Source organism: Spodoptera frugiperda, chromosome 13, assembly GCF_023101765.2.
Source record: "Spodoptera frugiperda isolate SF20-4 chromosome 13, AGI-APGP_CSIRO_Sfru_2.0, whole genome shotgun sequence".
NCBI classification, from domain to species: domain Eukaryota; kingdom Metazoa; phylum Arthropoda; class Insecta; order Lepidoptera; family Noctuidae; genus Spodoptera; species Spodoptera frugiperda.
The window spans coordinates 779,188-801,913 of record NC_064224.1 but is presented as its reverse complement, the minus strand read 5'-3'; the positions used below and the strand labels follow the sequence as shown (position 1 = coordinate 801,913).

At 35.3% G+C, this 22,726-nt stretch overlaps 2 protein-coding genes across 3 annotated transcripts in view; both read right to left on the bottom strand.

Moving 5' to 3' along the window:
* LOC126911326 (uncharacterized) overlaps positions 1-22,726 on the bottom strand; it is a 502,576-nt gene that overhangs the window by 255,958 nt on the left and 223,892 nt on the right. The gene's annotated exons all lie outside the window — the stretch shown is intronic.
* On the bottom strand, positions 5,774-14,496 carry LOC118270580 (odorant receptor 4-like). The gene is made up of 5 exons (XM_035586203.2): positions 13,775-14,496; positions 13,525-13,624; positions 12,207-12,314; positions 10,651-10,806; positions 5,774-6,144 (listed from the first exon to the last, which is right to left on the bottom strand). The coding sequence occupies exons 1-5, from the start codon at positions 14,494-14,496 to the stop codon at positions 6,091-6,093; spliced, it is 1,140 nt and encodes a 379-aa protein (XP_035442096.2). The 3' UTR covers positions 5,774-6,090.

Genomic DNA, 22,726 nt, shown 5'->3' with positions numbered 1-22,726 from the left:
CGCAAAATATTACAGGTATTGACCAAATCAAATATAAAAACATAAACAAAGCGATAATTACGTTTTTCAAAAAACAAGATACCTTATCATTGTTGGAATGTAAAAAATTTGAAGAATTGGGGTTTCGTTGCCAACTTACATATGAATTAAATATGATCCATGGTGTAGTAAGAGGAATTGATTTAGATTTGAGTGAAGAAGAACTAGTCAATATTATCGAGTGTGACGTTAAAATTTTGAGCTTGAAGAGAATGAACAGAATATCAACTAACGGTTCATGGACACCAAGCGAAGCTATCAAAATATGTTTTCAAGGAGGGGTTTTGCCAAAATATATCTACGCATATGATTGCCGCTTTAAAGTAGACGCATATCATTTTCCCGTGTCACAGTGCACAGGGTGTTGGCAATTCGGACATGTTAAAAAGTTTTGCTCAAAGAAAAAGTCATTATGTCCAAAATGCGGTAGTTCAGAACATGACAACTGTGATATCAACATATACAAATGTTTAAACTGTAAAGGAGACCACTTTGTTTTGGACAAAACTTGCCCATTATTTATTAAAGAAAAAGAAATAAGAGTTATTATGAGTAAAGAACAAGTTACTTATAGAAAGGCATTACAATTATACGCAGAGAGGAGAGTAAATAGGAAGTCATCAAGTCATGAAGATATATTGACAACAGACTCATATAACATAAGGACTAAGGGCACAAGAGGTACCTACAGTAGTGTAGCGAAAGAAAATACATCACATCAACAGAGATCTCCAGGAGGACCTTCGGAGGTTACTATTCAGGAGGAGGAGGAAGAGGATCCCAAGGAAACGTCAGAACAAAACACAGGAAGGTTTAGTAGAAAATCTGGTCAAAATGTGCTTAGTAAATCAGGAAAAGTGCCTAAGAGAATGGAAAAGGTAGACAGTTCAAAAGAAGTAAATATGGAGGTTCAACATCAGAGTTTGCATGATGAAGAAAATAGGAAAGGAAAACGAGATGAACACATCAAGGATAGGTTCGAATTTAAGCAGTTTTGGTTCAAAATAAAACGTATAATTATTTCAGAGGACAGATTGGAGGACAAAGTTTTAGCAATATGTAGAATTATATGGGAAGAACTTAAACAATATGTTGTTAGTAAGTTATTAAATTTTTCTGACCTTGTTAATGGATAATACTAGTACGACTTATATTAGACTTAACATAGTACAGTGGAATGCTCAAAGCCTCCGCCCCAAACTAGTAGCCTTTTCAGACCTTTTAGCACGAGAAACTATACACATTGCGATTATCAGTGAAACTTGGCTAGACATTGAGTCCGTCATAAATATTAATGGTTATAACATATATAGGAAAGACAGAACGGATTCGTACGGTGGTGTCGCCATTATCGTCCACAAGTCGATACAATCTTCCTTGGAGCCATTGGTAGTAAATAATTTAGGTATTAAGATAGTGTGTGTTAAGTTATTTAACTGCAAGGACTTAGAATATGTGGCTTCTATATACTGTCCGTCTAGCATACAAACACAAGTTTACGATTGGGATGAGATTTTCTCACACTTTTCATCGAAAACTTTAATAGCCGGAGATTTTAACGGGCACCACACCAACTGGTCAGTAAAATCAGACGTACGGGGTTGCCAAATCATGGATTCCTCTTTAGACCACGACTTCATATCTATTAATAATGGGGACTTTACGCGGGTTAAATTGGTTAACGGTCATTTGCAACAAACTTCGCCTGATATTTCGTTTGTTTCTTCTGACATCGCCATTAATTTTTGTTGGAAAGTCTTAAACGAGCATTTAGGGAGTGATCACCTAATAATTAAGCTGACAATAGAAATCGTAGATAACTTCAAACGCATAAAAAAACGCAATTATAAACGTGCAAATTGGGATAAATATACACAAACTATTTCAGAACACCCTACCTTTGTACTTATTATGAAGTAAATATTCAAGAGAATTATGATAATTTTGTAAGTGTAATTAATAGCGCAGCTGATAAACATATACCTTTAATTAAAATTAATAATAAACCCGATAAAAAATTCAAACCTAAAGATTACTGGACTCCGGATTTGTCTAAAATAGTCGCGCAGAGAAGGTTAGCCTTAGCTAACTTCAGGCGAAATCCGACGCCTGATAATCTTACAAAGTTAGAAAATATAACAAATAAATCTCAGTCGTTAATTAGAAAAGCAAAATCTGATGCTTGGCATAAGCTTTGCGATTCCTTTGATGAAAAAGTGTCAGCCTCTTATATATGGCAACGTATGAAGTGGGTCAAAGGTTTTAGGCAGTCAAAGGTATATCCGTCCATTGAGAAATCTCTCGATTTGTTATATTCTCTTACTGCAGATTACGCGTCCAACACAGAACCAAGTTTTACTTCGAAAAACGAACTGTTAGAGTCTAAGTTTTCCATCCAAGAGTTACACAGGGTCTTAAAAAAAAAAGATTCATCACCGGGTGAAGATGACATATCATATACAATGCTTTATTATTTACCGGATATTGCTAAAGAATATTTACTGAATTTATATAATCACATTTATCAATATGGTGTTATCCCTTCCCAGTGGCGAAACATTCAAATAGTCCCCATTCCTAAAAGCAGTAGCAATAATAGCAGTGAAGTAAAATTAAGACCAATTTCTTTAATTTCATGCATCTGTAAAACTTTTCATTTAATGATTTATAAATTGGTCGCTTGGAATGGTATACTGAAAAAGAAACGATATTGTCTCCATTCACATTAGGTTTCAGAAAATCGAAGTCCTGTTTAGACTGCTTGACTCAAATAGTTACTAGTATCCAGATTGGTTTCTCTAAGAATTTTCCAACATTAGCCTGCTTTTTGGATATTGAGAACGCCTATAACAATGTCTCAATCGACGCAGCGTCATATGTTCTGGATAATCTTGGTATTGGTTCCAAGCTTTGTAGGTATCTGTGGAGGTTTCTCAATGAGCGACACTTGAAGGTAAAGTTATGTGACGGTAATGTAACCAGTAGACTTACAAATAAAGGTCTAGCACAAGGAGACCCTCTATCTCCGCTGCTCTTTAACTTGATCACTTACAAAATATGTCATAAACTTCAAAATGTCTCAGTTCTGCAACACGCAGATGACTTTGTAATCTATGTTACTAATAAGGACATCCAAATTTGCGAACGATATATACAAAATGGTTTAAACTTAGTTGTGGAGACATTAAACGAGCTAGGGTTGGTACTGTCCGCAAATAAAACACAATATTGTCTGTTTAGTAGAGGTCGCAGGAAAAAACTACCTGAACTAAGCTTGGAAAAACCTTTAGCTTATTCAGAAACCATCAAGTATTTGGGTGTATGGCTAGATAGAAGCTTAAGATGGGGACGACACATTAATGAAACGGTCAACAAATGCTCAAAATTCTTAAACATATTAAAGTTACTAGCAGGGAGGTCCTGGGGGGTGCACATGGTACATTTGAGACGATTATACATTTCCCTAATTAGAAGCCGTATTGATTATGCATCAGTTTTGTATGATAATAGTGCTAAAAGCCATATTAGTAAACTCGATCAAATCCAAAATCAAGCCTTGAGGATAGTAGGAGGATTTATCAAAAGTACTCCTATCCACGTCATGGAGAGTGAGTTACACGTGGCTCCTTTATTTATTAGAAGACAATATCTAGCCTACAAATATCTATTAAAAATCAGTGCTTGGTCAAACAATAGTAATACGTGTTTAATTTCTGAAATGAGTGCCCTTACGCAGATTAGTTACTGGGTTAATAAAAAAAAGCCGCTACTCTCACAAACAATTGAAGATGTGAAACAAACTAAAGGTGTTTCTGTAGATATGCTTAAAATGTTTACTTTCGACATATGGTTGTCAGCGATAGATTTTTATAAATATTTAGTTATGAGTTTAGATTGTATATCAGCGGCTAAATCAAGGTATGAACCTAATATTTTACTGAATGAAGTAATAACAGAATTAAATACTAAATATTGTGGGTGGCGGAAGCTATATTCAGATGGTTCTAAGGGCGCTCATGGATTAGGTGCAGCTTTTTACGATTCCTTTTGTAATTATAAAGCTTGTTTTAAACTAAAGTCAGATGTCTCCATCATGACGTTGGAACTCATTGCAATTTTCCAAGCCTTGGTCTATGTAACACAGAACAAAATTAATAAGGTTGTTATATTTACAGACAGCAAAAGTGCATTGCACCACTTGGCTCGATGCGCCTCTGGATTCAGAGGTACATCGATAGCCTACGACATTTTGAAACATATTTTCATGTTTAGTGAAAATAGCACACAACTAAAGCTGCAATGGGTTCCAGCGCATCTTGGTTTGCAGGGTAATGAGGAAGCTGATTGTTTGTCTAAATTAGCAGCAACAGAAGGAGTTGAACTAAACTTTACACCAGATTATGTAGAATATATGTCAAAATTTAAAATTAAAAATTTCAGTAATTGGGAACAACATTTTAATGATAAATCAATAAACAAAGGAATATGGTACAAAGCTATCCAAAATGAGCTTCCTCAAGTGGCCTGGTTTGACGCTAGTAGGTTAAGTAGAAATTATGTGAAGCTATCTGTAAGATTACGGTCTGGACACTTTCCATCGGCAAAGTTTGCATTCCTCATGAAGAAAGTAAGTTCTCCCAACTGTAATACATGCAATGTAATTGAGGATGTATATCATTTGCTGATGGAATGCGTCAAGAACCAAGAGGAACGGAAAAACCTAATTAGTGAGTTTAATTTAAATATATCACAAGTAGGTTTAATTCAGTCAATTTTATCCCAACCGAAATCAGATTTAGCGAAAAGATTTAGTGAACTGGTGTATCTTGCTAAATAGGAGTCTCCGTTTAATTTATTTAAGGTAATTTAGGTTTAAACCGTTGTTATGTATGTCTATAGTAAGTGTACGGCATGATGGGGTTGACGTATCCATTGGGATGAAAACCCCAAATTAATTAATAAAAGATTGAAAAAAAAAAAAAAAAAAAAAAAGTAGAATATTAAATGCCAAGTTACATCGGAATCGGACCGGTAGTTTTTGCGTGATGCGTGAACATACAGATACAACGATAGACATTTTATTTTAAGCACATCTTTGGCTTTAGTGCCTTTCTAGTACCATCCCCCACTATTTATTTCTTAATATTTTCTATGTACAGAATTAATACATCTATAGTTTTATTATTATGTATATCTATACTTAGAAATAGATTATAATAATACCAGTCTGAATTGTATATTTTTGAAAGACCTTTTTATCATTATAAAAGGATCCAAATTACTAAATTTTATTATTTATTACTCATAGTTCTTATTAATATTAAATTAAATTTATATTTATATTATTCGTTCTCTTGCCAGTATTAATTATAATTATGTTGTCTTATTTTACTTCTCTAATAAGCAAAAGTTATTTTAGAACTCCAAACAGGCTACGCTTTTGACGTTGATGGTACTTTAAAAAGTCACTTGCGTCGCATTTTATTTTCTCAATTGATAAACTTGACCTATTAAAGTAAGGTTGAAATGAAAAAAACATCATTAAGAAAAATAAATCGTGATTTCATTGCAATATAATACGTTTTGTGTTAAATAAAAACAAATACATTTTAATTTTGAAGGAAAGCTGTTTATTGAATTGTTGATGTGATATTTTCATCATAAATGCTAAAGTATATTTTTTAAATGTGCTGCAAATAAATTCTTAGTTATAACAATGCAGAAAAATGCATATTCTACCTTTATTGTGTGTACAACTAAGGAGTGGAATGCTAGGGTCTGCGTTTGCTGATAAATATAGCCTTGGAGTATTTAAGGCTAGAGTGAATAGGTTACTTCTAGGTAAGCGTACTTCATCTTCGACCACATCATCGCTTCCCAACTAGTGAGATGGTGGTCAAACGCGAGTCTAATAGCAATAACAAAAGCCTCTATTTTCTAAGATTATTCTTAAGACAATACAATCTCAAAATAACGATTGGATAACGATAACGATTAGCCAAGCAAAATACTAAAAGCATTAATATTACTATAGCACTATAGTACAATCGTTTAATTAACAGCATCGTTGAGAACAGCGAAGATGGAATATCCGTTATACAGAGCCTGAAAAATGAAAAATATAAAATGAATTTTCGAAATAGAATGTAATAAAGTTGTTGCCTAAGGCAAACGGTTGTAAACACTTGGAGCTGAAATTGTTTTCAGGCGTTTCACACTTTATTCCATAGTATTCTGTGTTGGCTATGAAAAGGTAGTGTTGACTGTACTTTTTGTTTTAAATGGTTTTATTAAACGACGCCAAAAAAGGCAGGTTCTCAGTTTTACCTAGCCTGTTTTACCTAGTTTTTTGCCTACTTAGTTTTTTTGAGATCTCAGTTTTCAGCATAGTATTTTTCAGACTATTGTTTTGAGGGAAGGGGAAGATCATCCAATAGACTCTTACTGACTAAAAACTGCCCGTTTCAGGGGAGTTTTTAGGGGCCGGAACCCCGATAACCTTGTAGACAGTCTGCAGCTCCGGGTAATATTTTTAGGTTTCGAACCTACGGGTTACGACATCATAATCTTTGAAGGCGAATGCAAAGGTGCCACCTTTGAAGATTGTGACAATGATTATGAGTCTTATTGTTATATAATTATACGGATCATAATCATATGAATCAGTTTATTTCCATTTATCGGGGATAATGCCAATTAATTTAATTAAACTCAATAATACTTTTTCCCTACTGAACAATGAAATTCGGAACTGAATAACCACTAGAAAATGACTCCTAAAAACATTACTTTTCTTGTAAATTCTGTTTTCTTATTCCATACACATAGTATATCAAGATTAATGGCTATTTGTAACGATTACGTACTACATAGCCGTTTGGGCGTTAGGCTGACATAATGACTCGACCGATTTCAATCACATAGTGGCTAATGTCAATTACATTGGACATCTACGTATGTTAGGATATAGTTTTTTTTTTTTTTTTTTTTTATGGGGGAAAATCATCCTATGACTTCTCCCGCCTTGGGCGAGGCGAGAGGGAGTGTTAGACTCTTACTGACTAAAAACCTATCCCGTTCCTTCTCCTGCTTTTCGAAACCGGAGCCCCGGTAAACCCGCTAGGTTTTCCGCAGCTCCGGAGGGTGACATAACTTGTATGAAATATGAGAGAAAGTACCTTCAAGTGTATATTGTGTTGCCTATAGTCTAAAATAAAATGTTTATGACTAATTGCTATCAGTAAAACAACGGTTAAAGTAGACTGTGCGACGTCGCTGCGTCCGCTCATGCAGTTCATGAATAAGCGTGATTTTCCACCAGAGAAGATACTATTATACGAAGATGTAATAATAGGTAGTCCAAGATCTTTTTTTAAAGGGGCATAAATCATTCAATGACGCCTTGGGCGAGGCGTAAGAGATTGATAGACTCTTACTGACTTAAAACCACCCTATGTAGTCCTACTCGAGATTTACGGGGCATGCCTCAGTTTTTTACTGGGCCCGCTCTGTGGGTAGTCCAAGCTCTAGATTTAACGATGGAATATAGAAAACCTCTCAAATTACGGGCATTCATTATTTTAATTGGTTAAATAAATACCACTGTAAATATACATACCATTTATATCATATCGTAACCTATTCATCCTTCGATTGAAAAAAGCACAGACAAAAGCATTATATGAATAGTGGTCAATATAATAATGAAAAAATACAAAACTGCCGTAACGTTAAAAAAAATAAAAACCAAAACAAAACAATAGCAAAATACTTGATGTCACTCACAGGCTCGAAGCACATCCATCCATTATTCAGCCTCAGTAATTTACTTCGAATGTACTTAACGAGAATTAATTTAAAGCCATCATTTATAAAAATAATAAATAAAGCCGTTTATACACTGGGAACAAACATTGTTTAGACACAGTGTTACTGCTACTAGCATCAGGTGAATTGTGAATATTTTTAGAACATTTTTTTTATAATTTATTGGCTAAATTAACTAAAAATCACTGTTCACTCACGTATACCAATAGAGAAAAGTTCTACTAGTTTCGAGTCACAGAGGGACTTTTCATCATGAGCTGGTTGTGCGACGTTTAATATGTCTCAAGATAGTTATTATAAAAAAATATTGGCCAGTGTAAGTTTGATCAAATTCTAATACAATGCCATTAAAAAGATAGTGTTGGGAAACATTGTGTGAGAGCGTGGTCCTATTTCGTGTGAGAGAACGAATGGGCCGGCTCGACCAGAGTGATACCACGGCCTCACAGAAAATCGTCGTGAAACAACGCTTCCTTCGTTATAAGAGTGATGTTACCGGAGGCTCAATTACCCCCTTCTCAATTTTCCCAATCCCCGGTTTCCTAACAATACAATACTTAAATTCCTAACCATCAAAAGGACGCAACGCATTTGCAACGCCACTGGTATTTTTGGGTGTCCATGGGCGGCGGTGATTGATAACCATCAGGTGATCGTCTGCTCGTTTACCGGTTTATACAATAGAAATAAAGTGTATCCCCAGCTTTATTTAGAAACGTACTTATAGACTTTATTTTTGCAAATACCTCATTAGGGAGATACTTGAAAAGAACTCGGTTCCGCTCGCAGCCAATTAATTATACGAAAATGATACAGATAGACGCTAGGTAACCTTTCAGTTCCATCACTAGTTAATTTTCAACTGTATCGTTTTTGTAATAAAGTCTAGAGTCAATTGAAGAAATTGGGTGGAATGGAGTAGCTTGATAAGATACTGTTTGACTGGTATTTGATATTTTTAGTTTTTTATTTTGATATTTTTGTTTTCTGCAAATACTTATTACTTTGTTAGTCCTATAAATTGCGATATGCTTGAATTGGTTTACTACAAAGTACTACAAAGTAAACCAATCTAAGCATTTCGTTAATATACAAATATTGAAAGTGTTTTAATTCTTGTTTTCGTTGACTACAAAAATAAATAAATTATTATGTTATCGGTTTATTAACGTAGGTAACTGTTTGAAGACGAACTCGACTACTTTCAATCGCTGCGTCGTGTGTCGCGGAATACTGCTCATGAATATGGGCCTCTAGCATGGCTTGAAACTAGTCGAATTCCTCGCTAATAATTAATCTAGTATGTTTCACGAAAGTTATGACACACAATGACAACAACATACAAAAATATAGTTCTTTTTCACATTTTATTTTCACTTTCACAGTCATAGCAAAGGTTAACCTCAAACCTTTATAAAATCTCATTAAAATACTTTCAGCAGTTAACACCAACAAAAAGACATACAAACAAACAAACATACACTTTAAAACACACAACATTCATCCAACGACATCGAGTTTTACATTTCAAACTTTTAAATTAGAAATGAACAGAGAACAGATTAAATCCCTTGGTTTACAGACAGATAACCGCTGCGTTTAATAAAAAACTCTGTGACATGGAAATAGGAGTAGTTTTTGCTTATCTCTGCTGTTGACATTTGGTTGGTTGTGGAAAATTAATATTATAAATGTCTTTTAGGAGTGCAGGAGAGAATAATGTGCTGCGTTTTGGGATGTTAATCGTATTGTGTGATCGTGGTATGAATTTGTTATGTAAAGACTCTGTTGGCGTTTTCTTAATTAGATTGGATTTTCTAGGCCCACAGCTCCTACTGAACGCTACTAGAGTTGTGTCTGTGATTTAATTGAATGTAAATATGTAATACTATATTTGGTACGGTGTAGAAGTATCCTCTCGAGGGTGAGACGGTACTTCACACCGAAACAACTGCTGAGCCTGTACCAAGCGCAGGTTCGGTCATGTATGGAGTACTGTTCTCACCTTTGGGACGGCTCGGCCAAATACCAGCTGGATGCGCTCGAACACATTGAAAGGCGTGCCAAGAAGCTCATCAATGATGATGCGCTTGTGGAGGCCCGGCTTCAAAGCCTTGAACACAGGCGCAAGGTCGCAAGCCTTTCCGTTTTTTACCGGATACATTTCGGAGAGTGTGCGGGGGAATTGCACAACTTGATTCCCCCTAGTCCTTTCCATCGAACCACAAGACAATCGGCGAGGCGTCACCGCTTCATGGTAGATATCCCACCCACTCGCACGAAGCGCTTCGCTTCAAGCTTCCTTGTGCGAACTGCTAGGGAGTGGAACTCCTTGCCGGAGTCTGTGTTTCCTGATGGGTATAACTTGGGTGTCTTCAAGGCCCGAGTGAATAGGTTGCTTATGGGCAGACGTGCTCCACCGTAGGCCGCATCATCACTTACCATCAGGTGAGATAGCGGCCAAACGTCGACCCATTAAATGTAAAAAAAAAAAAAAAAAACTGTAACCAAAACGCTAGTGACTTCGTTTCTTTGCTCTCCGACCCGGAGCTGCGGACTACCTAGAGAATTTACCGGGCTCCGGCTCAAAGAGCAGAAGTGGTAAAGAAGAAGAACGGGATGGTTTTAGTCAATAAGAGTCTGACACTCCCTCTCGCTTTACCTTAGGCGGAAAAAATCATTGGATGATTATAGCCCCTTAAAAAAAGTGTAGTTAAAAGTCTAGTTGCTACCTGTTTGCAATTTTAAAACTTAAACTTCAGTCATTATTGACCAAGTTCTTACCTGACTAAAAGTCTGTATAGACAGTAACGCCATTCCACCAGCACTCAGCTTCAGAGGTCTTTGAGAAGCATTGATGACTATCAGCAGGTCTTTCTGAAGGTCTACTGGCCAGGAAGTCCAGGTAGACTCGTAGGCTGCTAGAGCTATACCTTCACTCTGTAAAATAGACTGTTGATATTAATACAGTACATGTCATTAGTAAAGAAGAGCTTGCTTGCTTAAGAGGTTGTTCTTATTTATTTTATTAGTTATTTATTGTTCTATTTTATGCAGGTAATAGTTGAAGAAATATCTTTTGTTATTAAAATTTTCTTGTTTTTGAGTGGAGTGTAGAAAGTTTAGTTTGAAATTGTGCTCACTACTTATTTATTTATCTGTAATTAATGGTCTTCCAACAATTGTTACATTATTACATTAAATAACAAACATTTAACATGCACTAACAGATCATATGACAGTATCTTAAAACTGTAATCAGCTCAAATACCCCATGAATAGTCTAAAACCTGCCAAGTGCGGAGACTATGGCCAACCGCTTCTAAAAAGGGGTTGCCTCGTTTTGCAGTGTTCAAAAAGACACCAAATATCTAAAATCTTTGTCTTTTACCACAACAGAGTAATTGCGAAAATATTCTATAATATACACATGATACTAACTCCATACGAACACATACTTTCTACCTCATAATCCCTCTATGTTCCCATATTAATCTTCTTATTACTTCCACCGTCTTTGACGGGGAATGCAAAAGGAATGAAAAATGCCAAGCAGGTTATACTGCGGTTCATGGAAGGATTTTCTTTTGATCAAGACTATTTAATAAACTAGTAGATATTCGTGGTATTATTAACTTTACCTTCAGCTGCCTTGAGCTGTACTTTATTAGAGGGAGTCGTAAAACGATTATAATATTATGAGACTGATATTCAATCTGGTGTAACTGTTGTTTCACAATTTTTAACTGACTTCAAAATATTAGATTCTCTGTTTGCCCTGTATTATATCGCGTTGGGCTGAACCGATTTTGATGAATTTTGTGGCTATATTTAGGGGAATAAGTGACTTTAAACAATCACACACCTGTGACTATTATTCATGTCAAGTGTGGAAGAACCATGCTTCGGCTCGACCTGGGTAATACCACGGTCTCACAAAAAACTGACGTGAAACAACGCTAGCGTTTTGTTTCGTTGTGTGTGTGAGGTTACCGGAGACCCAATCACCCTTTCCCAATCTTTTCAATCTCCGATTCCCTAACAACCCTTAAATTCCTAACCCCCAAAAGGCGAATCACACTTGTAACGCGTTGTTTTGGTTATCCATGGGTGGCGGCGATTGCTTACCACCAGATAATCCGTTTGCTCATTTACCGACTTACACCATTAAACACAACCAACAAAGAAAACCACAACACTATTTTAATCTAATAACGTTCATTTTAACTTGGCATAACACTCTCCACAACGTTTTCTGCTCACTTCATTCCTCTAACATTCATAGTTCGCATTTCATATTAAAATACTGCTTTCAGCTGTGTGAATGAAATGCCACTTACTTGTATAATCAGCTCGTTGCCCAGGTAGCAGTAGATGTAGGCATTAATTAGTGCTAATACTAGGTATACTAGAAAGGTGAATAGTAGAGTTATTTGTTGAACGCCGACCTGTGATAGAAGATAGAAGAAGTTTTAAGAATAAAAAAAGATACCAACGTCACGCCTTACGGCACGTAATGCCGCTTTACAATGTATTTGTGTTATAAGTCCCATGTAATAGGCAGTGAGCCTACTGCCACATACTGGGCACAATTATAGACTGAGAAATTTTTGAAAGCTGAAAAAAGGACAGTACCGTACTGCTTTATACGACCCGGGAATCGAACCGGAGATCAGAGAGACAGTCAGTCAGTCTGGGAATACAACAAAATATCTAGAAATTGCTTTCAACTTCTGGACCGATGGCGCAAAATCATCATATTTAATTTTGAAATCTACGTTGAGGTTTAATTTGTTACATTACATAATTTTGTAATAATAAATTGAACCAGAAACGAAAATTAACCCCATAATGATTGACGCCACAGCTCAAGCCAAAACATACATAAGCTACTTACATATTTATGTGTATGTTATGAAAGACAACACCGAACGTAAACCTCTGTACGACATCGCAAGCAGAGTTAGTCAACATGTAAACAATGTTGAAGGCGTTTGAATACATAGTAGCTTTGATAGGCTTTTCGGTTGAGTGGTAACGTCGATAGGAAGCATTTGATTCTTAGATCGTTAGACGGTTTTATATTTTAAATCATGAGTATTTAGGTCAAATTTGATATTAACAGGTATCATATTATATTCCAATTTAAAGTCAAAGCACATTTAACAACCACGACTCCGGTTTGTGGCTACCGCTAGCTGCCACCGTGCTTACGGTGCCTCGTCCGCGAGGAGCAAGACTGCAGTCTTTGCACCGACGGCGAACGATGTGACGGTGTTTCGTTTGCGCCTGGCGGGCGGGTAGTAAGCACATAGCACGCACGCTTCTAGTGTGTCACGCTGCAAGCTCACGAGCGCCTTAACTACAACTCAAGAGAACCGTGCGCTGGTCACGCGCTGTCGGCATTTAAAGTTCAAAAATGACAATTTAATTTCTAAGTTGGAGCGGTGCGTGTTATGTTCAGCAGGGTTTGCAGTATTCTCTGATAAACTCGAATCTTTTAAATTGCGATCTCCAATCCATCTGCCAAGCGCAGAAATTGTGGTAAACCCCTCTTATGTATAGGAGGTCTATTGTCCAGTGGTGGACTGTCATTGACTCGTGATAATGAATATACATTATATTTTTATTTTTATTTAATTTACAAACGAAACTTACCGTGGTCATCATAACCGCATTCAAACACAGTTCAACAGTAACAGCTAAGTTTTGGACTAGGAAATATTCTTTGAAGATACTCTCCATTTTCATTGAATAACTGTAACAAATTGTTTAAATTAGCTTTTGATTGGACAATGAGTAAACACGTTATCCGCCACGTTGGTCACTGGTGACCGACGCTTAGCGGAGGATTTGCCTTCAACAGTTTTCATTCGGCAAAGAATGCTTTAACACTTTCATACTTTACCTCATCAAACGAATATGCTTCCTTATAATCATCTTGAACTTCATCCTCGTTATCATTTCAGCATCTTTGACATAATCCAAACTTCTTAACTCTTTCTGCAAGTGTATCAACTGGTCACATAAGTACCTTATCATACTACAGACTAGACCTTGCATGGCAAACGCTCTGCAGAGTGCAGGGAACACACAAACAGCTATAATCTGCAGCGATAGTACTAAGTTCATCGAGCTTTCCATTGGGTCAAATGGCATCCACGCTTCTATAGACATAGCTCCTTCTAGTAAAGCTAAAATGCTAAAGGCACTGACGACTGCAGCAGTAATACCAGTTATAACCATCACATAATTTGCCATCAACTTTTTTCTTTCTTTCGTTACTTCGTCTCCAGAAGCCTCTATCTCATCAATCAGGTCTTTCAGCTGATCCCTCTTGATGAGAAATATTATCGTTTTTAAAAAGAAGTTGTATACGACCAAACTTTTGTCCATATTAGATAAAACGATCAGCAAATCATCGTTATGCTGATAAGTTCCAATACCAGCCATGATGAGGAAAATGATTGTAAGTGTATGGATGAATATTTCATAGATTTTGTAGAGAATTTTCTGGTTTCTTGTTAGAGTTTTCTCGGGCCATAGTCCAACAAAGAAGAGGTATTTTATGTTAAATGAAAAGAAGCCATCGTCTATTAGATAGAAACGTTCTAGTACGGTAAGCGCCATTTTGCAAATGACCACTGCTGCTTGTTTGTAATGAACGTAATGGCTCGTACACAATGTGTTGTTGAATACTCCACATTGTGTGGACCTACTTGTGTGATATAAATGAAGAAGGAAAAATGTTTTGCGAATCAGATGTGGTTCGATGCAATTTTTTTTTTACAAAATTTTGCTTGTGCTAGATCTATTATTATGAAAAATACTATTAATAATTATATTGGCTCATTAAAAAAAAACAATCGAGGATCTCCTAAGAGGAATGTTATGTAGAGAATAAAATATTTCCTTTTATTTTATAGTCCCCATAAACGATCAAACTATTGATACTTTTACATTTAATTAGTTTCAACTCTAAAATCATGACATTTCTTATACCATCCCTCTAATAGTACACGTACTACTTACAATACCTACCTCTAACAGTATGTTTTACCTTGTATAAAGAAAATTGTGTATTTTTCTTGTCTTCAACATTTTCTCCTTTAGCTCCGGGTCGATTCATGTTTTACAAAAGATTCCCACAGGCAATATCGTGTTCGAACACTTTAGCTATTTATTCTTAAACTACGAGGTTATACGAGTTTATACGAAACTCCTCAATATACCCATTTCCATACAATTTCAAATAGCTTCCATAATATTCTTCAACTTTTATATTTATGTATAGAATTCTCAAGAGTGGTGTAGGTTTCATTGCTTTGTGGTTGTAGAAAATTTATTGTTATTTTCAACAATGTGCTTGAGTTAGGCGGATTTTGTTGATATTTCTATTCTAAATCTTTTATCATCTACGTCATAGGTTGTTTAATTCCTAAAAATTAGAGGATTTTTTAAAAATGGTCATTTAGAAATGATTGGTACAATAGGATAGATGACTAAATAAATGTTTGTCTTGTAGATTATTTTAAAATATTAGTCCCTTTTTTATTTTCTTTCGGAAAAAAATATTTTTGAAGATAGTTTACAATACTTCGGTTTGAAACACCGCGTGACGTCACTTTTAGGTACATTTTACACGTAGAAATGACGTATTTGCTCACACTCCTAAAGGATTTGATTCTTATTATCTGAGTATTGTTATCTTAAATGACAAAATAAAAATTATTACTTACTTGTCTAATATTTTTTAATTACCTAGCTGAAGGAGTAAATAGATTTTTAATTTTCATACCCCGTCATCATCCTTATTATAATTCTTTCATTTCTGCTTCTATGCGAAAATGCTTTATAAACAAATTAAAAAATCCAGTAATTTAAATTTTAAGCCCACCAGTGTGCACGAGGCATTACTCCACAAACTTTGCACAAATTGACCAACCAAGAACTGCAATATCTTCGATATTAACCGTCAATTTCCACATTAGCTATCTCTCTCTTTCTCGAGAACCAGAGAAGGATAGATATATGACTTATAGAACTTTATAAATGACAAATTTATGATTGGTTATCGTTTTAACAAGTTTAAATTGCTTAAATAGTTTGGTGAAGGGCATTCTCATAGCAATTGACAATAAATTCATGGGTTATTGTGAACAAAGAATAAATTAGTTCAACGAGTTCATGGAAGATTGTAGAATTTTGCAAATTAAAGTTTATACAAGTCCAATTAAAGTACATTTTCTTATACAGTACCTCTACCATGAGTTTGAAGCATAGCATAGTATTTGTCGATAGTCGCTATATAGCGACGACGTAATTTTTTTCATTTTTTGTATGGCAAATTTTAGTTCCGTGGTTGATCGGTAGAGGCGTTGTAAAATTTGACACACAAAAAATTTACGTCGTCGCTAGCGACTTTCGACAAATACTATTGCGTAGTTTCCTAGGTCAAAAATAAATTATTTAGACATTTCAATATACCTAATAAAATATCACAAAATAATCGTACTTTCATTCATTATTTTGACGATATACTTTATTTATTTTTTCTACATTATTAAATTTTTCTAGCTATTTCTAGAGAAGTATAGGCTATTTAAAAAAATATGACGTCATAAGTTGCGATCTCCTACAAAATTCATAGAAAGGTATCGTTTTTGACATTTCGATAAAATTATTAAATTTGACTAGTAGGAAACTACCATATTGCTTGAAACTCATGGTAGAGGTACAGTTCTGATTTGTTTTTTTTGTGTGTCATTTGTGAATTGAATTACTCTTGATGATTTTATACTTCCTCGTCCTCCAAATTGTTTACGTACCCGATATGACTTGAGACATCCACACGTCACGTGATTGTGTTACAGCTTCATGTATTGTTTTGTGTTGTGTCTCTTGGGAATGTGTATATTTTACTGTTATGTGTATATTTTAGACTTTATGTTTTTATCGAGTCCCAATTTTTCATATTTTGTTTGTATCGTGTCCCAATGAACTGAAGACGCTTTGGGAAGCTCAAAGCTATTTTGAGATGACTTGGTGTTTGGGAATAGATTCATTGCTTAAAGTGATTTAAAACACTGGCAAAAATTACGTGATCCAAAGAATGTGTCCTTTGCGGTATAGAAAGAAGTTGAGTTAAAGAAAAGAGGATCATCTATTAACTAGATACACCTTTTTTAAATATTACCCTGTTCTAGTATTTTCTCCTGTACAACTATACGAGTTCATACATGACACCTAGATCCGAAACAACAATTTGTGAATCTCACAAAAACTCTCTCGTTGCTCCGTGCAGAAATCGAATCTTCCACACATTTGCCCAGCCACCGCGCCAACCGTGCAATCAAACCTCTTTCGATTAAGTATCAAAAGTTTAACACTAAATAAATCATCTCTCATCTTTCTCTTTCAAATAACAATTTCTAAAATAAAAACCCCACAATATACGAATCACTTAAAGTCTTGAACAAACATCGTCCTCAATTCCCCAACACATAACTCTTCCAATACTAACAGCAACAGTCAATACGTAGGAATAGCTGTGGTTAAAGAAATGCATCGTCACTTTAAAAGCGCGGAGTGCTTTCCAAGCCACTTATATGGAGAATGTTCCAGTTGTTACTATTGGTTCGCACGATAGCTGGGGATTTTAAAATTTAATCTCGAAAGTGTGTTTGGACAATGTTTGTGTGTTGGTTTGTTTGAATTGATTGGGATTTTGTTCTTTTTTATAGTTATAAAGACTGGTTAGGTACATAAATACTAGATAAACTCACGACTTTATCGTTCGGGGTTAGGGAGAAAACACGGAGTTCGTTCAGGCTTTTTTAAGTGGCTTTTTTTAAGTCTGACTCCTCAGGTGTTGCGGGTATCCAGTTGTCCTTGGGTGGCACTGATCACTTACCATCAGGTGATCCGTCTGTTCCATTGTCCACTATTCCATAAATAAATCATCCAATTACTTCTCCCATCTTGGGTGAAGCGAGAGGGATAGTGTCATACTCTTACTGACTAAAAACCACCCAGTTCTTACTCCTGCTTTAAGCCGGAGCCCCAGTAACCTGTAACGTTGTCCGTAGCTCCGGAAAAAGTTCGAAACCACTTGCTTGACAATTACACTTATTACCACTTGGCTAAATAGACGTCAACACAACTAACAAAATCAATGAAAAATATATATCTATGTACATTCAAACTTGTATGGGTCTTCAAAGATAGAATATAAAGATAGATAAAATGTACATTATTCAATATGTACGCTATATCATATTCAAGTAACTGAACACAATAATCTGTGGAGCTAAACACAGCAAGGGATTAGTCCATTAACTTCAATTAACCACGGTTTAGAAGGCGGCGAGGCGTTAACTTAATACATTGTTATCGCGCTAATCTGTATACAATAATTTATTGGTACAGTCTCTTTGAAGATATTATGAGCACTAACAATACAATAGATTTTTAGTTTTAATTCCGCTTATAAACTAAAAATATTATGTGGTCAAATCGGTTCAAAATAAAGGCAGCATCAGTTCATTCCACAAACTTGCTGAAATACCTGAAGTTTCTTTTTTTAAGGATAATGTATGTAAAAGCGAATTCTTATGTATAATATCTATCTAGACTAATAAATAAAATTGGAGTGTCTGTTTGTAAAATTGAAAGAAACTTAAATAATATATTTTTCCATTTTCGTTTGTCTGTTTGTTCTCTCTAATCTCTTAACTGGATGGTCCGATTTTGACGGGAATTTTACTTGCAAGTCACTGATATACTATGGAGTAACTTGGGTTACCTTTATACTTATATTTATACGACCAAAGCCGCAGGCATCAGCTAGTAATACATATAATAATATTCTGATATTACTTTCCAGCACAAAGCGAGAACCCGTAGTAAGACTCTCTGAACATATGCAATTTGTCTTTTGTCGACGTATTTGTAAGTCCCTGGAGTTTTATGCACTTGCCTTATATTTTACCCGGCAGAGTCTTTTAGAATGTTTTATCATAAAAACTGTGTCAAAGGTTTTTAAAAGTAATAAAAATGGTACTTTATTATAATTTAGTTTTGATACAGTAAAGATTATTATTTAACGCTACTGCACACTAGAATTTTCTCCTGTGTCATGGGTGCATTTACAAACATACACAAGTTCATATATACACATCACACTCAGGCAAGAAACAATAATTTGTGGATCACCGTACGCGTATCGAATCCGCGACATGTTGCCCAGCCACCGCACCAGCCGAGCACTCAGATAAAAATTTTTGAACTCTTAAATAGATATTAAGTGTGGTAGAGCCATGCTTCGGCACGAATGGGCTGGCTCGACTAGAGTGGTACCACGGCCTCATAGAAGACCGACGAAACAACGTGAAACAACGCGTTGTGTTATTGAGGTTACCGGAAGCACAATTATCTCTCTCCCCAATCTTCCCATTCCCTGATTTTTTAATAAAATTCCTAACCCACAAAAGTTCGGCAACGCTTTTAGTTTTTCGCTTGTCCATGGGCGGCGCTGATCGCTTACCATCAGGTGACCCGTCTCCTCGTTTGCCCCTATTCTATAAAAAAAACAAAACATACTAAGCTTGCTCAACGACAATTTTCCAAACCCCGACCTAAGAACTAAATCTCACCATTTATTACAAACTAGAAAAAGTTCATCGGATATATCTACACAGCTGACAGTATTATCAATCTTATAGAGAGCTGTCACAAAAACTTATTGAACACAGCTTGAAGACTTGATAACCGGTTTGTTTTAGTAGAGAATGATCCATCAGTTGTTTTTACTGGATGATAACTTGTGTTCAAAGAAAAATGAAGCTTTGTTATTGTATGAAATATTATGTTACTTTGTGTTGATCGGTTTTAGGAAAAAAATGGCTTATTATTTTTTTTTTGAGGGGGTAAAATCATTCAATAACTTCTCTCGCTTACTCCCTTGGGTGAAGTGATAGGGATGACTTATTATATGTCTGTTAGTTTCATGGTTATTTTGAGGGGAGAAGATCATCAAATGACTTCTCCCGCCTTGGATGAAGCGAGAGTGAATGTCAGAGTTTTTTGCTTGTTATTGATATTGATTGTCGGTTTATAATTTCTCAGTAATGTGTAGTATTCATTTAATTAGGTATTTGTTACACATGCACCATTTCTACATATATGACTGGTCTTTTAAATTACTTATACAGATAGTAAGCTGTTTGATGATTTGATTAGGCACCTACTTACATACCTTATTTAAACCAAACAACCCACTAAGTTACACATCGAGCAAACAGACGAGCCAGCGCTTTTTCTTTTTTATTCCTCGATATATATTTTCTGATACAAGTATTTTATTAACTGGTAACGTATGCATTTAAGTCAATTTAATTACTTTTAAAATGAGAATATTTTATTGTTGTACAAGGAATAAGATTTTTTTAAAAGTTATAAACAGAAAGAGCAAGACTTTAAGACTTTAAGAGCAAGAAAACGCTAGTGACTCCGTTTCTTTGTCCTAAGTGTATAATATTAAAAGTTACTCATATAAGTAATTGTAAACCCTAGACTCCTAGCAAACATATGGTTACCTAACTTTAGTTTCAAACTACACAAGTAAGACATTGTTACATGCTCAACAAGCCACCACTTTTAACCCTTAAAAATAACAGGTTACAAAACGTACCTCAACTAATTTAGTTTCCAACATCATGCCAGCTTAAGGGCCGACCCTTACCAGTTGAATGTACCTAAAACCGTAAAGGGCTAATGTCAAAACATAAAAATGTTTACGAGCAATTAAATGACGGTAGAATACTGAATTATTAATGGATTCGCTTTATGAGAGGTGAATAATTTCGGGTTTAAAAAAATAAGCTTGTTTTTTCTAAAACGAAAGGTTTACGACTTATAAAAGGTTAGTCGCGGAGTCTGAATGTGAATAATTTTGTACTTCTTTATCTTTTGAAGGGTTGTGTCAATGAATTATTTATTTTTATTTTTCTGTTTTTTATTTGGATGAATAAATAAAAAACTGTCTGTCGAAACCTTGGCAGTAGTGCATCTGCCAAGCAAAAGGTTTCGGATTGATTCTAGTGTTGGAAAAAGTAATGTGTTCTTTTTTTTTAAGTAATGTGTTTTTCAAAAAATTCTCATTATAGAGCTGAGTCTGGAATGGTGCCTGGTTCATGTTTTAGGGAACAGTGAGTAATATTCCCTAAGAAAAGGAACGATAACGGAGATGATTGTGCCTGACGGGCTTTCTGTCCCACAGTTGTTCGTTGGCATTTTCTATCCATATCTATTCGCATGTAAACTTCATATGTGCGATATTGGTTATATGTCGTCATTCGTTGATTTATTTGTTGATCCTCTATGTGCGACTTTTGTCATCTGTCATTCGCCATGTATCGCCACTATAGTAATAGGTTCAACCCCTCTTTGGGGATCATAAAATAATTAGTAAAAAATTGGAATTACATAAATGTGGACCTCTGCTTACCTATTCAGAAATAAGAATGCTTAACCTATATTATGTTACTTACGCAATAAATAAACCTTAATTCGCAATCGATCCAAAAATTAATTTGCATTCAAAGTTTTTAACTACCATAACACATTCGCTGAACAAATTCAAAACTAATTAATGTCAAAACAATTAATTAAACGCTCCATAAACTAGGGGGGAGTTTCACATTCATGATTATTACTATTATACATACATACATACATATATTTCCATCACTATACATGAATGGCGGTGAGTGAGTGTTTGTCTAAACAGATCTACATAATTTATTTTTTCTTTTTCAATAACGTTACCCCAAACTAGGATTTTCTTCTGTGTTGTGGGTGCGTTTACAAACACACAAGTCGACATACAAATGACACCCAGACCCGAAGCAACCATTTGTAGATCACACAAAGAGTAGCTCCGTACGGAAACCGAGCCCGCTACTCGTTGCACGGCAGTCAGTTGCCCAGCCATCGCATCAACCGTGCAGTCAAACAAATAATTATATGCATTTTGCTTAGAACCAATGAAAACTGTCCCCGTAGCGGTAACGTTAAATCCGCCTATCGTTTTTGACAGTAAGCCTAAAAGAAACTCGACATGAAATAATACTTGTGTTGTAGGTCACTGGGTCCAAAATCCCTCCTTCGAAAGACGGCAACAGACTTGTAACTCCTCTAGCGACGCGGGTGTCCACGGGCGGCACCGATTCCTTATAATCAGATTTGTTTATTTGCTGCCCTACTTTATACAAAAAGGTATTAAACTAATATACAATTGACACAATATTAAGCATGGATGAAGTCGCGAGTCAGAACTAGTATATAATAAACAAATAATTGTATAGGTACGTATACGAACAGATGTAATTCAAAGTATTCAAACACTTCAAATGATCCCATAACGGCTGTTCACAAAAGCTGTTGCTAATTAATAACAGTGTTGACTAAACTGAGGTGGTTGTTTGACAAATATAATTATTGATTCGTGACAAGGATAGTGTAGGACTGGATAGGACAAAATATTGTACTAAAGTGAAATTAATGTGGGGGAAGAGTTTAGATTAATGGTTTTTTCACTGTTTTGTAAATTAAACTAAAGCTTTGAGTACTAAAAGTTGAGTGCACACTATGTACGTACTATTATAATAGACCATCGTAGACCACCATACACCGTCAGAAAAAAAAACATTGTCAATGAACTGGAATTATAAAATAAGATGAAAATTATCTAGGGAGGGCTAATTGAAAAAGTAATATTTATTTTCTGTAATCTTATTGATTGAAGTAGTTTTAATACGCAGAGTAATTATTTTAAAAGAATAATTTTATTTGCGTCATA